General features: G+C 51.5%; 4 protein-coding genes across 4 annotated transcripts; all 4 read right to left on the bottom strand.

Moving 5' to 3' along the window:
- Positions 1–1,013: 1,013 nt before the first annotated feature.
- On the bottom strand, positions 1,014–2,058 carry PpBr36_08257 (uncharacterized protein; the record flags this gene model as incomplete). Its single annotated transcript, XM_029895388.1, has 4 exons — positions 1,014–1,386; positions 1,454–1,781; positions 1,858–1,926; positions 2,025–2,058. 4 exons carry the CDS (start codon positions 2,056–2,058, stop codon positions 1,014–1,016), a joined length of 804 nt encoding a protein of 267 aa, XP_029747384.1.
- A 4,239-nt stretch (positions 2,059–6,297) lies between these two features.
- PpBr36_08256 (uncharacterized protein) lies at positions 6,298–8,224 on the bottom strand (the record flags this gene model as incomplete). The annotated part of the gene is made up of 3 exons (XM_029895387.1): positions 6,298–6,441; positions 6,525–7,855; positions 7,957–8,224. The coding sequence occupies 3 exons, from the start codon at positions 8,222–8,224 to the stop codon at positions 6,298–6,300; spliced, it is 1,743 nt and encodes a 580-aa protein (XP_029747385.1).
- Positions 8,225–9,924: 1,700 nt separating this feature from the next.
- PpBr36_08255 (uncharacterized protein) lies at positions 9,925–12,559 on the bottom strand (the record flags this gene model as incomplete). The annotated part of the gene is made up of 2 exons (XM_029895386.1): positions 9,925–10,182; positions 10,298–12,559. The coding sequence occupies 2 exons, from the start codon at positions 12,557–12,559 to the stop codon at positions 9,925–9,927; spliced, it is 2,520 nt and encodes an 839-aa protein (XP_029747386.1).
- A 1,376-nt stretch (positions 12,560–13,935) lies between these two features.
- PpBr36_08254 (uncharacterized protein) lies at positions 13,936–15,027 on the bottom strand (the record flags this gene model as incomplete). Its single annotated transcript, XM_029895385.1, has 1 exon — positions 13,936–15,027. One exon carries the CDS (start codon positions 15,025–15,027, stop codon positions 13,936–13,938), a length of 1,092 nt encoding a protein of 363 aa, XP_029747387.1.
- Between the last annotated feature and the right edge of the window lie 1,240 nt (positions 15,028–16,267).

The raw sequence follows: 16,267 nt of genomic DNA, 5'->3' as shown, positions 1-16,267 counted from the left end.
GGGGGGGTGTGAACAAGGAACGTATATTTCAGGTGCAATCTTTCAAGAGGCTCCTGTTCGAGGGTTCATCTATTCATTATAGGTGTGTGTGCCAGTTGTTCCTGGGCTTCCGGCTTCCACAGATAAAAGTTGATCAAGACATCACATCGATTCGGACATCAAACGCACATGCTCACGAACACAAGACATAAAGAGCTGGGACTTAGATTCGTTGCTGTCCACCCTACATGAAACTGGGGCGGAAAAATAAAAGGGGGAGGATTAGGAGACATAAAAAGCAAGATTATATTAACAAGACATGAAAAGCGTCAAGAGGTTAAACGTCGTGTTGTCTACTCGAGCGCCCAATATACACAAATACAAAAATTCAAGCAGATGACAGTCTTTTCCCCCCAAGATATTCCCGAACATTGATCCGAAACACAAACATAAGCAATTTGATTAACATATTCCCGTTTGAGGCCGGGCGTGGTGCAATAAAGAGTGAGTGGGTGAAAAGAGGGTCAAAACTCGCTGTTTTTCTTGGGAGTGTGAATCCGACGTCAAAGCAACAAGAAACCATACCTGGAACTCGAAAAAGCCATAGACGCAGATAGACAAAAAAACAAAATTCCCCCCTTTTGATTCAGCGAGCGTTTTCGTCGTCGGATTTTGCCAAGAGATGATAACACGGCGCCTGATACCCAACTGGCCCTCCCATCGTCGTCACGTCGTCAATCTATAGTCGTCATCGCTGAAGGGAACAAAAGCTTGCCCGGCAGCTTTCCAGCCAGTCGCAGTGAATATCCGGCCAAATCATCATCTCATCTCTGACTCCAGAGTTTGGGTTGGTCGACGGCGTTCTCATCGTCCACAATTCCTGTATGTCCCGAGGTCCCGTCTCTTGCTTCCCATACCGTGATCGTCCACCAGTCCATCGTCTAGTGAGATCGCATCATCATCCATCCTGCTCGCTTCGCGACGCGAGCTGTGGTTCTGGCCCCCACTTGTTTCTCACGCGTCGTCAACCCAACTCAACCTGCCAGCTGACTGAGCACGCGTATGCTCAGAATCATGACTAGAAGGCCGATGGTGACAATGATGAGAAGCGTGAAACTGAACCAACCCATTACCATGGCGCTGGTGCCGATACCGCTGAGGACGCTACCGTTTCCAAAGTCCTGCGCTATCACACTGGCAGCCACCGAGGCCGTGTGCTGCCACAAGACGCTGACCAGGACGAAGATACTCGCGATGAAGATGATGGCCAGCGCGACCTGGCTCACGGGCCGCGAGGGGAACGGCTTGACCTCACGCTCCGAGCCCTCGCTGTCCGTGTCCTCATGCCAGCCGGGGAAGGTGGCGAGGAGAAGAAGACAGACGAATGCAAAGATGATGGCGATGATTCTAGATTGTTTTTATCAGCTTTTGTTTGTGTTACACTCAGGAAATGTAAGAGCGATCAAAAACGTACATCAGGTAGGGAAAGACAATCATGTCTTTGAACTGGCTTGCGAGCCAGATCAGGTTAAGCGGATCTTGGTCAACCGAGATCTCGCGGGCGAGAGCGGTGGCGTTGTTGGAGCACAGCCATGAGCCACCATCGGCGTTGACACAGATGCCAAAGTAGCCGACACGGGCCTGGAGATGTGCGTTACCGACAATGTTGCTGATGGCTTGGTTGACATTATAGTCGACCTGTGACGTATCGGGAACCGCTGTATATTGCTGATAATATAAAGATAGCAGGAAGATGTCTGGTATGAGAGGTGATGACGATGAACATCCTGCTAACAGTAGTGCTGTAAGTGAGGCGGAATTATTGTCAGTAGTCTTCCCAGCACATCTCGTGCCTCCTTGTTAGTTGACGGGACTCACATAGCAATATGATGGCAACCGCTATCAGAATCATAAGAACATGGTGGTAGCCGAGAAACGGCACGAACTCTGTGTCGGCAAACTCACGGTATGTCAGTCACAACTTGTTGTCCCTCCCTCAGTCACGAGACGGCACCGACAACGGAAAGGAAAGAAGGGGGACGTACGCCACCAGCCCACTGCAAATTTGCCCTCGGCCATCGCGTCTCTTTTTCCTCCTCGGTTGGTGGTTTCCTGCCGCTCTTGGCTACAAGACGGTCAGACAAAAGCCCCAAACCCCCCGTCCTCCTAGAATGGAGAGACGGTCGGGCGTTGGATGGTTTGCTCAGCCAGGCGCTGAAATGCGAGTCGGAGACACTCTTGTTGCGCGAGCGAAGCTGGCTAGTCGGATGGGGCCAAGCAAAAATAGTCTAGCCCTGTTCGTTGCCGTTGTTCGTCGTCGTCGTCGTCTTTTTTTTTTTTTTTCGTCGAAATGTTTCGAGGTTCGGATTGGAATGCGCGCGCAAGGTTGGAGCTTCTGGGATGGGTTACTTGAAAAGAATCGGTCTAAACGAGATTCGATCTGCCTAGCGATAGGAATGCTGAGGGCGTCAGATCTGCGCAGGTTCTGGGAATATCAGGGACAGGAGTGGGTGTGTTTCTTTTGGTTTGGAATGCTTGGAGAGGAAGGATGGATGGGATTCAACTCAAATGCTGAGAAGACTTGACTTTTGGGTTGCTAGTGCGCATTAAACCACAGTAGATAAGTTGGAAACCCCAGTCCAGGTCCTCGTATGTTGTATCGCGGTGTGTGACGAGAAAGAAGAGATGGCTTCTTTCCTACGACACCAACAGTAGTCACGATCGTCCGGCAGAAAAGGCGGTTAAGACAGCCCAGTCCGGGTAAGGTGTGTGGCTGTATGTATGTATGGTGGTATGCGGTGTGTCTCTCTGTCGGCATGTAAGGTTGAAGGTACAAAACGAGCAGAAAAAGTCGGTCAATCAGGTCAAAAAAGGATGCATGTCGTACCCAGAATGCCAACTCGGGTTGGGCAAAAATGCTTTCTGCAGCTCTGCCTATTGCCTGTCAGCAAAGTAAATATCGCCATTGTTGTCAAGGGCAACCAGCTTCGGTCCCATTCCCCACAGTCGCCCCTCCCAGAGCTCTGCTACACGATGGCCGATTGGCAGAATTGACGCAGGCTGGATCCATCGGCCCGCGTTAATGCAGGGTCTCTCCCCTGCACAGAGCCCACTTTGCAGCCAAAGGTTCAAAACCCCCCCTGCTGTTCCCTGATTGATTGACTGTATCCGCCCGTCACCATGGCGCCAGCCAATGACGTAAACCGTAGTTGAGCTCGAGGTTGTTTTTCGCAGGTTCCATTTCGCTTCGCAACGTTTTGAATTGATTTAGGACTTGGTTTGGGCGTTTGAATCCTCCTCCCATGCTCTCGGTATTTTGTCGATGAGACTTTTTGACACGAGGGAAAAAGCAAAGTCTTTTCCTGTTGCCATGCTGACACTATTCCCATTTGGTAATTTCCCGAGATGCCTTCGATTGCATCCTTCATCCTTGTACGTTGCAACTGGAGACGGGGACGACTGACTGACTGTTGTTGACCTTGACACCTACCTGCAAAACACGAGAATCTAAAAGAAATGTAAAAACTGTGATTCAAAATGCCCAGGACTACTACCCTTAGAAGGCACAGGCATTTTCAATCTTCACTTGGAAAAGTCGTCTTTGGCAACAGCTTACACCGGATTCTCTAGGATTCAGGACTTTGAAAACTATGCAGAACAGTGAAATCAGGTCTCCCCCTTCTCTTCCGCTCACAACAATTCAGCTCAGTCCTTAGGCGCTTTATCTATCTAAGCTGTTTATATGTACGAGCAACACTAACTGTTGTTATATATACACACAGCAAACGTCCCCCCTTCCCCAATCTTGTCAAACTATTTATTGTACGGTGTAGCCTACTCCGCGGGTTCGTTCCGTTCCCCTTTTTCAGTGCCTCTCAGCCTCTAATCGCTAGCCCACTGCCAGTTGTCATTCGGCGTGGCCCTAGCCCCTATCCGATCCGCTCAGCAAGCTTTCTCGCGCGATAAGGCCCGTAGTGCCAGATCCAGCCATCATAGACCTTACGTTTCTCTGTTTGAATTAACCCTTAGTTCAGGGCCATTTCCAACAGCCTGAGCGCCTAGACTCAGATCGTGTCAAGCCGTTGCTCTGAGCCTCAGGAACAATGTGCCCCCCCAGCATGCTAAACTACAGTACAGCCGCTGCCCAATCTCGCAAGCGCCCCTTGTGGCACTTGAGCTTGGCCAGCAGTCTAGTCTAGACTAGATCAATTTCCATTTTCAGTCTCGGCCCCTTCCTTGCTCTATACTGAAGCTCTTGGCTGTATATAAAGCCTTCTGCCCGTCCGTTTGGAGATGTAGATTCGTTGATGCAGCACCACTTTTAGTCCTTCTCCATCCAAGCCCAACCACCCCTTGACTTGTACAGCACACTGCTTTATACTCCACGGCAAACATCCCAACGTCCCAACATACTCCGTGCCTCAGTCCAACTCCCATCCGTTTATAAAATCTGCGAGTTGCTTCCCTATACATTTCCAAACAAGCCTCAAGTACACGTAGCATTCCCCATAGGCTTAGCCCATCAGAGTCACAACCTCGGAAAAAATAACATTCCTTGACACAATGAAACTTCTCGATCATGACATGGACCCTTTGACCGAAATTGCCCTACTTTTAACCGTTGCGCCTATTCCAGCCTGCCATTCTCCCCAACCATGCCACGAACCCAACACATACGATACATCTCACTGCCTTCATGATATATACACCTGCCTTTAGCTCGATCCCTTCCCGCAATCCCTCCCCTTTGCTCCAGAACCACTTTTCGCACATCACCATCCATGAATGAAAAGAACACACCCCTGGCTTCCATTTCCACTCCACTAGACCAGTCTCATTACAACCGGTAAACGTCCAGTGCTCCTCCCCTCCCTCCCGCCATTTCACTCCAACGCTTTCAATCTTGTCCTTTAACACAGCACAGCCTGTTTTCACCTTCAATATTCCCAAAAGCATGACCTATCCTTCTGTTGCCTCTTCCCTATCACAAACCTACTTTTCGCCCAGCACTGTCCCCGTTCATACTGACCAATCCTTCACAATACCTAACATCCAAACACCATTTCCCCTTCCGCATACCACACACACGTCCACCACCCTATGTTAGTTCTTCCTACACATCTCGTTATTCGCCTGCTTCAAGAAATACATCTCAGTCATCTCCCTTCTTACACCAGAGTTCGCTACCACTTCATGCCAAAATAACGGATCGCCTTCTGTGCATATCACTAGAACAACACTTAACATGCCTCCATCCCTCCCCAACGACACAAGCCTGCCATATTCTTTCCCGTAAGACTTCCATTTACACTCAACCCGAACCCAGCAACACCCATAACCCGCCTATCCTGTTAGATTCCTTGAGATCTCCCAAAACTCATGCACCCACAAAATATACATTAGCCCTTTACAGACTCTCCCAATTATACTCATGGACCGCCTCAAACTCACAATTCCAAAACAACAACCAATCATCCATTCACTCTCCGGCACAGTTATCCCTCAGCTCCCCTGATATCCCAACCTATCTCGTGCCACAAAGAGATGATAGTTGAGATGAACTACATCATGCCAAGCAAGGGAGGACAGAAAAGTAGAACAGACGGCGGGAGACGAGGAGGGGGCTGTCCTTTCTGTCACAAGGATATGGTTGGTTCGGGTCAGCGACGATGAACTGGTGATGCCATATGGGCTCTCGTCCCGCGCGTTGTGGGAGCTTTTCCGAGGAGTTGGGAACAAGGACGTGGGGTGAGGTGTATCGTAACTTTGAAGACTGGAGATAGGGTTGCGCAGGACAAAGGAATCGAATGGAAATTGGAACAAAAAAAAAAAGAAGCAGAGAGCAATACCACAAACGACGAATACTGTGATCAATGCCAACACAACCCACAGAACCGGAGAACCAGTATATGCTCAGCCCCCTAACCAAGTATGAAACCCAACAATCGACCTTGATCCAATATTCACCTGGCAACCATATTCGTAATACTCTTCTTCCGCCGAACCCGTTGAATCTTCCAGTGGTCTTACAAACGCTTTAGCCACTCCGCGCCAGGATCCCACCCTGTTTGTCCCTCCTTCACCAAAGAATAGGTGCAACTTCTTGTGCACAATTACAAAGAGACATGCTGGACTCGGAAAATGGCAGGACAAGAAGATCCCAGTTTGAATAAGCTCTTTGGTAAAGTGTGATAACAAGTACACGTTTGGGTTGAAGAAAGCTTTACACAAATGTGGGTGGTACAAAAACACAGGTTTGAACCTCTTTCAAGGAAAGTAAGAAGCGGGGCAAGTCTCAAATAACGAGGATCGAGAATATTACATGCCCTCGAACTCTCCCCCAAGGTCATCCTCGTCAAGATCACCATCCTGTATCTCCTTGGCCATCTCCCTCTCCCGCTCACGCGCCTCCTGAGCGTTCTTAAGCTCAAGACGGTGCTGGTTCATGGGGAAGCGCATGGCCTAATCAAGTTTAACAGTATGGTCAGTCACACGTAAGTTCCAAAACACCGAAGCCAAAAATTGACTGGGGGAAAACAACATACCTTGACGCTCTCGTCGTGGAGCGCGAGGCAGGCACGGATGCGATCGTGGAAAGCCTCGCCTGGCTCCCGCGTGGCGTAGACATCACCAACCTCCTTGCTCCTCATGTAGCCATGCTCACGGTCCAGGGTGGCCTCGATGACGCCGTCCCTAATGGCCTTGGCAACAATGTACTCGGCCGACTCTTCGCTGCCCAGGTGAAGGCGGATGCAAATGTCACGGAGCGAGATGCGACTGTAAGAAAGTGACATCATCCTAATACCCGTCCTGATAACGTTCTGGCGAAGTCGGAGGATGAGGGTGTAGGTTCCATCCTTGCGGAAAGTATCGGCGTGGTCCGCGATGGTCGTCTCAAAGTTGTCAAGGTTACCGACACGAACAGCCTGGACTAGCAGGAAGTATGGGTGCAGCGCCTCCTCGAGCGTCGGCTGGCGGAATGTCGCGCGGTCAGGAATGTCGCCCATCAAAAGCTCCACCACCAGCAAAAGCTTGGTGGCAGTCTGCGAGAAACCAACCGCGCAGTTAGAGCTTGGTGCCTTCCGTGTCGCAGCCGTCAAGTGCTCATGTGCCTCCGTGTAGCGCAGCTGTATGGCGCGAATCCGCCCAAGGTAGTAGAGATACCGCGCAACTTGGTTGTTTGCAGCATTCTCAGGGAATTGTGTATGTGAGACTAGCAGATCGGCCTGATTGATGTGCGACGTGGCAAGGTAGTTCCGCAACAGCAGCACAATGACCGAGGCCTGTGTGTCAATGTCCTTTCTCAGGACGGCAGTCCGGAGGGCGGCGAGGAGCGTTGGGCGGATCGACACTGATGGCGACTGCGGCGACGGCGGCAGAGGCGCAAGCTTCTCGAAAAAAAGCGAGTAGTAGAAGTAAACCTTGGCCGAAAGCGAGTCTAATGTGCGACGGTTAAGGGAATGAATTCTTTCGCAGAGGTGCTGCGAAAACTCGGCTCCCCGCTCAAGCTGCTTAGAATCATAGAGGAAAACCTGGGTGAGAATTCCCATGAAGATGTCAATCTCGGGGATGATCTCTTTGCTCTCCTTCTTGGAGCTGCTGCTCTTTGACTGGCCCTTGACATCGCCATCAATCTCCATCTCAGAACCCGACTGGCGTCCGAGTTGCACATCTTGTTTCCCAATGCTCAAGAGCAGCTGTTTGACTGCGGCCCCTGACGCGGCGGTCGGAGGGAACGTCTCGGCAATCGCCTGGGCGAGGATGTCGGCGGTCAACCGTTTGCGGATGGATGAGATGGACCGCAGAGCACGCAGCGTGAATCTCGCATCGAACAAGGCAACAGCTTTGTCCAGCAGGGCGAAATTGCTCTTGATATCTGAAGGTGTGAGAACAACGCCATCGTCAGCATCAACTACGATCTCCCCCCGAGGGATGGACGGCCCGGGGTTCGAGTTTGGATTTGTTCTTAGCAAGTACCTGCGACAGCCTGCACTGCTGGGTCGACCTTCACTTCGCCATCATCAACCTTTCCGGAGTCGTCCATGTCCACATCCTCGTCCGGTCGGGTCGGTGGCGACTGCTTTGACGACTTGGACGGCGGTACAACGACAGTCATTTCTTCGTCACCCTCCTTGAGCTTCTTTCCCTTGGTCTTTCGTGATGTCTCGTCCTTCATGTCGACGTCCTTTGTGTTCCTGACGCCGTTCTCGACCGGCTGTTTCCCGTTGGGAGTCTTCCCTGGCATGGCGTTATCCGCGGGCTGTGATTAATAACTTGTCCGTCCGGCTTGTGGCAGCGTGGGCGACCGAGAAAGAGGATGCAACGGGAGTGGGGGAAAAGGGAAGCGAGGAGAGGTGAGTGTTGATGGCGATGACAGATCGAGGGTGTTCGGGTTGATTGTTGAGTGGAGTTTGATGGGTGTACGTTGTGCGGGTAGATAGATGATGGTATGTAGTTGTTTTCGTTGCTTGGTTCGGGGTTTGGGTCAAGTTCAGGTCGGGTCGGGTCCAAGCTCGCGAGGCGCGCAACTTGCAACTGGCTTGCCTAACTGACTGACTGTGCGTGCGTGATTACGGAAGGTCCGTTGGTGGCCTAAAGACCGGAATTCACTTTTTGGCGGGTCACACGAAAAGGGCAAAAGAAACGCTTTACAGGTTGCGATTGTAAACCGTTTCCTTTTTGCGATGAGACGTACCAAAATCAGGAAACAAGTGAGATCTCTCTCAGAACTTGCAAGTAACTGATCAAATGTTCGAGTATCTTATTTTGAGGTGGTACGCGAATGACAGGTAGTGTAAGGTACCTAGGTAATGATCGGATCGCAGTTTTGAAGGGGGGGCTCTGGCTGCGGGCTTGTCGATTTCGATTTATTTTGCTTGCTTACCTTTGCACCTCAAGCTTCAAACGCACGACCAAGAGACAGGAACTCGCCTCAATCAGCACAGAAGACGGCGGGCGCTCGGGCCAGTCACAGGTCTAGGTCTTAGGTAGGTAGATGGCTGGTCTCCACCTTCTGGGGTGGGTTGAGGGAGTGTGGATACTCTTTCCGGAACCCTTTTGTAACCCCAATGGCAAAGATACATGGGAACTGCATGCAATTCTGCGCTATCACCTCTGTATTGGATACTTGGGAAATCTGCCGAATCGCCCGTTGGAAAGCGGGTCCCCCAACAGCCCTGGGCCGTGACGTTGACCATGGCTGCCTGCCTGACTGACTGGAAAAAGCTAGCAAGGCAGAGAGAGAGAGAGCAAAGGGCTCAATGCCATTGATTGAATCGCGACTTTTGAAACATTGGATCAATCACCTGCTCTACAGGCAAGACTTCTGTCTCAATTTCTTATCATTTCATAGTTTGTATCGAGTGCTTTGCACCAGGAACCCCGAACTCCGGTATTAATACTTGATTAACATTTCGAACAATGTGGCTAGGATTCTCATGAGCCAGCCGTGAGCGGAGCTTGCAGCAAGTACAGGGCAGATAACATCATCAAAAGTTAAATCGCATCACCCCCGTTAATTAGCTCCCTCGATATTCCTAGCTGCAGTCGTCATGACGCCGCGGCTTGACGGGAGAAGCTAAGGGGCCGCTATCACATCTCCGAATTTTAAACTTGCACGTGTCGCATCAGTGAAATCTCCAACTCCATAATTACGGCTGCTAACGAACGACCGGGGGGAAACAAAACAATCAACGCTGTACTGCTACGTTTGGTGCCAATATATAGGTCAACTTGTTCGATCTCCGATTTACAGGACCGGCTCTTGTTAAGCCGAAATAAATTTAAAACCAGCCAACTCCTAATGTTGCGTCTCCCGTCCAGTTCCAAACGCCATATTTCCATTGGGCATGTACTATTGCTCCTAAGGGCTTGCAAAGAAAAGAAAAAGACCATTGTTTGTAAAAGTGAATACGGTCGAAAGGAATGAGAAAAATATGGGTTTCTTCACAAGGCGTCCTTGCCAGGCATCACCTTGGCAGCTTGCACGGCGCTCATCTTCGAGATCCAGGCCGCAGAGGGCTGTACCTTCCGCACAGTCCTGAGCTCGTCGGCCGAGTATCCCGGGATGCGAATATTGTATGTTCGCTCGAGCACCAGCTGGATATCGCGAATCTCGAGAACTTTGGATCCGCGCTCTTTAGCATTGCGGCAGGCGGAGTGTAGCACGTTGTCGACAAACGAGTCTGCCAAAGTGAGAACAGACTGAGATAAGAGTCAAATCTTATATTAGCATTTTTGAACGTCTTGATCCAAGCTGAGGCTATAGTGAAAATTCACACGAAAAGTGCAAGAAAAAAAAAAGACAGATTCAACGTACCTCTTCGACCTCGGGCGTGAGCAAGTTTCCATCTAGGCCCTCAGCAGTGCCACCACACACCTGCCTTACAAGCTCATCGAGCTTCTTCTTGCTGAGTACTCGATCACCGTCATTCTCTGTGACGATCGTTCCAGGTGGGTGTCTAGCGATCACCGGTTGGTTCATAACGCCACCGGGAGTGGACAGGCCGCCTGTCATAGTCGGTCGACCCGGACCAAGCCCGCCCGTCATGGCGACTGGCTGCGGTGTCTGCTGTGCCTTTTCTGGCAAGCTCTTGGCGATAGGGTTGCGGGGAACCATTGCGTGGCTCTCACGCTGCTGCATTTGTGGTTGTCCTGGGTGTGCGTGAGGATGGCCGGTCGGGATAACGGTGCCGTTCGGTTGCTGTTGCGGGTGGGTTGGCTGGTGCTGTTGTTGAATCTGATTTGGCGGCGGGGCTGATGCCATTACTCCGCCAGCGCTCATAGGAGTTGGAGTGCCAGCGTTGTTTACAACTGTGCCATTGGCGTTGGGCCTCTGCTGTTGCTGTTGAGCTTGCTGCTGCTGGGAGATGGTTTGAACCGGGCCTGAATTCTGGCGCTGGGTAATGGCGTTGACAGCTGCCGCGTGTGAGAAGGCATGCGGCGGTGGAGCAGTAGTAGTGGGAGTGCCAGACTGTGGTGTTTGTACGCGGCCAGCATTATGAGCAGATGCAATCGGTGTGTTCATTTGACCCTGATGCTGCTGATGTTGGAGCTGCTGCTGCTGCTGCTGCTGTTGTTGTTGTTGTTGTTGGAATTGTTGTTGTTGCTGCTGCTGCTGCTGCTGTTGAAATTGCTGCTGTTGAAGCTGAGCCTGATGCTGTTGTGTTCCCGGCTCCGACTTGATCGTCGGTTGCTGCGCTCCGACTGGGCCTGGAGGCTGCTGCACCATGGGGGAGCCAGTAGCTGGCGCAACATTCGCGCCACCCTGAGCTTGAGATCCCGGCTGCGCTGCTTGTCCCAAAGCGCCCGGTGCTTGCCCCCGACCCATCCCAGTCATCTGCTGGTTCTTCGCGGCCTCAAATGCACCGTTGATATTAGCCTGCACATTTTGCATGGCAAGACCGCCGGGCTGCGCAGTAGGCTGCGTTGGCTGTTGCTGGGCAGGTTGCGCCTGGGTTTGCCCCTGAGGTTGGTTCTGTTGTGGTCTGGAAGCGGCAGTCGGAGCTGCTGTCTGAGGTCCAGGGGTTGCGGCTGCTTGTCCCCCTGCTGGGGAAGCGGCGCTTGCGCCAGTCTGCGCATTACCCGGCTGTGCACCAGATGCCCTTTGTGCCGTAATGTCGGCGTGATGTTTCCGTATCCCTTCGACGTATCGGCTGGTCTCTCTGTAGGTGTTCTGAGCCTTCTCCCTGCGCTCTTGGAAAAGCTTCTGCTCCTCTGGAGTGATGGGTTGGTTCTTCTCTTTTCTTTCCTTGTAAAGCTGGTCGATTTTCTTCAGCGTTGTAGCAGCCGCCTCCATTTGCATCAAAGCATTGGCGTATCGCCGCTTAGAGCCATCTCTCCACTTCGGTGCGTCCTGCTCGCTCACGTTGCTGGGTACATGCCAAATCATCTTGTTGATATGCGTCATAATATGGTCAGGAATGCGAACTTGGTTCGCACCCGCTGGCGCCTGTGCTGGCGCACCTCCCGGGTTGGGTGCTGCCGAGGAGCCAGCAGCCCCGGAGGCGCCGCCCTGAGCGCCGGTTGCCGGCTGCTGCGGAGCTGTTGCCTTGGTCATATTTGGGGAGGTCTGTTGAGTCTGCGGAGGCTGTGGCTGCTGCGGCTGAGGCTGTGCCTGTGCCTGTGCCTGTGCCTGTGCCTGTTGCTGTGCTTGTTGCTGTTGCTGTTGTTGTTGTTGTTGTTGCTGTTGCTGCTGTGGTTGCGCCTGCTGTTGTTGTTGTTGTTGTTGTTGCGGTTGTTGTGTTTGCTGCTGCTGCGGTTGTTGACCTGGTTGCTGGCCTGGCTGCGTTGGTTGCTGACCCTGCTGGTTCCTCCTCATAGTGTCGCGAATCTTATTGGAGAGCACTATTCCGAAGTTCTGGATCTTCTTGTAAGCCTGCAACTTGGCCGGCGAGCCCTCTGGTTCCTTCTCGTACACGTTCCATAGCTGCCGAAGACCCTGTTCGTACTTGTCCCGTTCCTCAGCGCTCAGGATCGAGATGGTGCGCATCGCCTCAGGCCGGAACATGGGGCCAGGAGTGCCGTTTCCTGTCGGCTGGCTCGCGCCGGCCTGAGCAGGCTGAGCGCCCTGCTGGTTCATCTCGACGGTCTAGGTGTACAATTTTACCGCTGTGCAAAAAAAGATACGTATATAGGGCAAGTATGTCAAAACCAACACAAAGGTCCGGCAGTCGTAGAAGATCCAATGGCGAGACGCGCGGGTAGGCGAATATTCGATTGTGTGCGTGCGCCTTTCCCGACCGCGGGAAGCCAGAGCTCACGGCGAAGGATTATATGTTGACGCGCTCTGTGGTAGGATCGAGAAGAGGCCGATTAGTCACAGACAAGGCTGTTATCGCGACTTGGTCGTTAGCTATTGGATGTATGTGTAGACTTGAAGTTAGGATCGATGTGCAATGTGGTGGTCAGCTCCTTTTCGTCCTGGCACGGTGATTAGTGCAGTCGGGTATCAAGGCAAACGTTGTACATGCATACACTCTTCGAGGATTTGGGTGATCAACGCGCTTGCGACCTTGCGGGGATTTGCCTTTGTGGAGTCAAGGAGCAGCTGATGTATTACGTAAGCCGAGTGCAGCCACAAAAACCCACCCCCATGTTTGTACTCGAGAGCTTCTGAGGCAAACATTGCGTAAAGATTGTGAGCAGGGAAGTTTATGTATCAAACTCCTCGATTTAGGCTTATTCTCTTGCTCTAAAAGATGGCTTTGTAATAATGCTTTCTTATTTTTCATTATTATTATCACTATTTTCTCTTGCCGACATAAAGTACCCCCAAATTTTGGAAAGCAACACAAACACTCACAATTTGAATATAGCTTATTGTGGGCCACGTTATTCCCTGTTATCCAGTCTAGAGCTAATCAACGTCCCAAATGAAGAACAATCAACTGAATGAGGAGCTTATAACAGTGGGAAAGCCCACTCGAGGCTATCTGATTGTAAAAAATGCAGTTACAAAAAGTACCCAATATGAAGAATCCTGGCACACGTGTGCTTGTATCCCTAGTCTAAATATCCGATCCACAAACAGCATATTCCCTCCCTTAGACCGTGCTATGCTTAGTCAAGTTCACCCTGGAGCCGATAGGTACAATACAATCCGGAAGATCTCAAAGAAAATGAGAAAAGGCCAAATAATATGAGACGAGAAAAGAAAACAAGGCGAAAATGAGGCGCTGTACCATAACATCTGCTCAATCATCTGTTATATCACGTGGGTTGGAAGGGCAGTGGACAGCGGCATCTACCAGACAGGATTGGGTTGCACACCTCATACCAAGCAAGGCATTAGCGGATAGTGAGGCGGCTTTTAGGAGTTGGTCGTAGCGGTCGTGATCATTAGTGTCATGTTTAAAATATGTGGATTGGCGACGAATTCAAAATGTTCGGTTTTGCTGTTCAAATAAATGTCGGGTTTCGGATTCTTTGTGTTTTTTAAGCTCCGGGCACAGTTCTTTACGGTGAGTCGACCTCCATGAAGATATAGTTGAAGAAGGAAAGCTCGCGTGCGAGAAGAACATCCATTTCCTCATCGCTCGAGTCGGGCTCATCTGCCTCATCAATTTTTGGCGCAGCGGGCTTATGGAACAGAACGCTGTTGCGCGCCAGCCTTCGGCGCAAGCGACGGTGAGCCGCATCGGTCGGGTCCTGGGGGCTAGGTAAGCCATGGCCATTGGCAAGGTCCTCGCTGTCGCTGTCGCTGCCGCGCTCGCTGATTGTACGTTTGGTGATACTGCCTGAATTCATGCGGGCCCGCCGTCTTTCTTCACGGTGCTCTCTCATTTTTCTCTCATACTCAGTCTCCTCGAGGTCATCCTCGTCTGAGGACGCGAAAACATTGAGGTCTCGCATTTCCGAAGCCATGTTGCTGTCTCGTCGCTGACGACTACGCGAGCGGGAACGGGACCGATTGCTCTCTGAATCAGCGTCTTCGATGACGTCGGGGTGGATGACAATGCAATCATCATCGTCACTGTCATCGTACTCCCGTATTTCAAGAGATTCAATGGTGACTTGTGCAGTGACCACGCAGGGTACGCTTCCTTTTGAGTTGGCAGCATAGGAGCCGCTTTGGAAAGTCTGTTGTGTCGCTTCTGTGGAGGACTTGGTGAATCGCCCAGGGCTGCAAGATGGTGGTGGGCTGTCGCTTGCGGAGGACTCGACATCAGCCTCCCCATCAGCTTCTTCGTCATCCTCTTCTTCGTCGTTTCCATCAATCTCGTCCTCGACTTCATCTTCGGTCTCATCTTCCGAAAGGGATAGGGCAGAACGGGGTGACAACCGGTCCGCACCTCGTGGGCCGGGTGGGAAACCATAGACGGGACCGTCGTCCAGATCATCCATGAATTGTGCACCGAAATGGTGGTGAGACAGCTGTTCCCGAATAGCCTGTTGCTGCTTGGACTGTCGACTGCGGCCTCCCCAGTTACCTTTGCGGTTCTTCTGCTGTTTGGATGCTGAAGAGGACTTGGGGGTCTGAGGTGGAGAGGTCGGCCTTGTGGGGCCGGGGCTTTTGACCATCCTTCCAAGAGTTGATGGCCGAGGCATTGTTGTAGTGAGGCCCTGGGGCCGCTGATTTGGTACCAGTAGATGGGAGAAGATGTTGGACTTCTGGACCAAGTTGGACTGGCTGTTCAGTATATCGTAGTTTGTACGTGCCACAAGTGGAGCAAAGTCGTTTTGGTCACCACTTGTGCAGGCTTGAGGGCGGAATCAATAAATGAGGCTTTCAGGGAGTTGACAACCCGAGTATGAACCTCCAGCGAGGACAAGAAAGTGAACCTCGAAATGTGCGCATGATAAGGTTGTTGACAAATATGGAAATGCCCTAGCCCGAATGGATGGCAGGACCACAAGAGAGATCCGAGGGGTTGGCGGTAGAGTATGACGGTTATAAGGCGAGAGATAAGATGGTATTACGGCAGTGGCAGAGGCGCTGTCGACTCAAAAGTGAGAGACGAGAGGAGCCGCGGGTTGGGCTGGATCCCTGGTCCTGGTACGGATTGATAGAAAGAGGTAAAGGATGGCCGGGGTGCGTCCAGGAAAAAAAAATCGACTGGACAAGCAAGGGAGCCAAAAAGAAGGCGCGGGGGTCGATCTGAGCTGCAAGTGTGTGGGAGGCAGGCCTCTTGCAGATTTGATTTTTTTTTGGGGGGGTGCAACTGGGCTGTCGAGTAATTGACAGGCGGACGGGATGTGTGTGAGGTGTGTGCGAGCTCCTCAAGTAGATGGTTGGTTGGCCGAATCTGAGGTGATTTGTTTGCCACAGACTTACTTGCACACAGCAGCTAGTTTAGACTAAAATAAGGGCGGGCGGGGTGCAGTGTCGTAGGTTATCTTCTGATGATTCCTCTGCGCAAACGAGACAGGAAGAAATGTTTGAAGGATCTTTCCGGAAAAGTCTGAGAGATTTACCAAATCTCGTGACGGCGGAATGCGGTCAAGGAACCAAAGATCCAGCAAGGACCAAAGAGAAAAATTATGGGAATGGAGCTCTTATACGGATTTTTTCCACCGAGCCGCAGCAGTTCCAGTACTTTCGTCTTAAACAAATCCTCATCCAGTCACAACGAAACCAGCTGGCGGCGGCGGCGGGTCTTCAAGGAGTGAAAGCCAACAAAGCACATTCCCAAGACCCAGAAGGGCACATCAGGCTATGTGGGATTAGAGACAAGAATGGCAGTTTGGGCAGCAATGCCTGTTGCCGGACCCATGACCGGGATATTTATGTGCCAATTCCTCCGGGGGGTGTGAGATGAGGAATAAATATCAGAGAGAGAGAGGGGGG

The sequence above is a fragment of the Pyricularia pennisetigena genome, chromosome 5 (assembly GCF_004337985.1).
Source record: "Pyricularia pennisetigena strain Br36 chromosome 5, whole genome shotgun sequence".
Taxonomy (NCBI): domain Eukaryota; kingdom Fungi; phylum Ascomycota; class Sordariomycetes; order Magnaporthales; family Pyriculariaceae; genus Pyricularia; species Pyricularia pennisetigena.
Note: the sequence above shows the minus strand (reverse complement) of the source record. Positions and strands in the feature narration are given on the sequence as shown.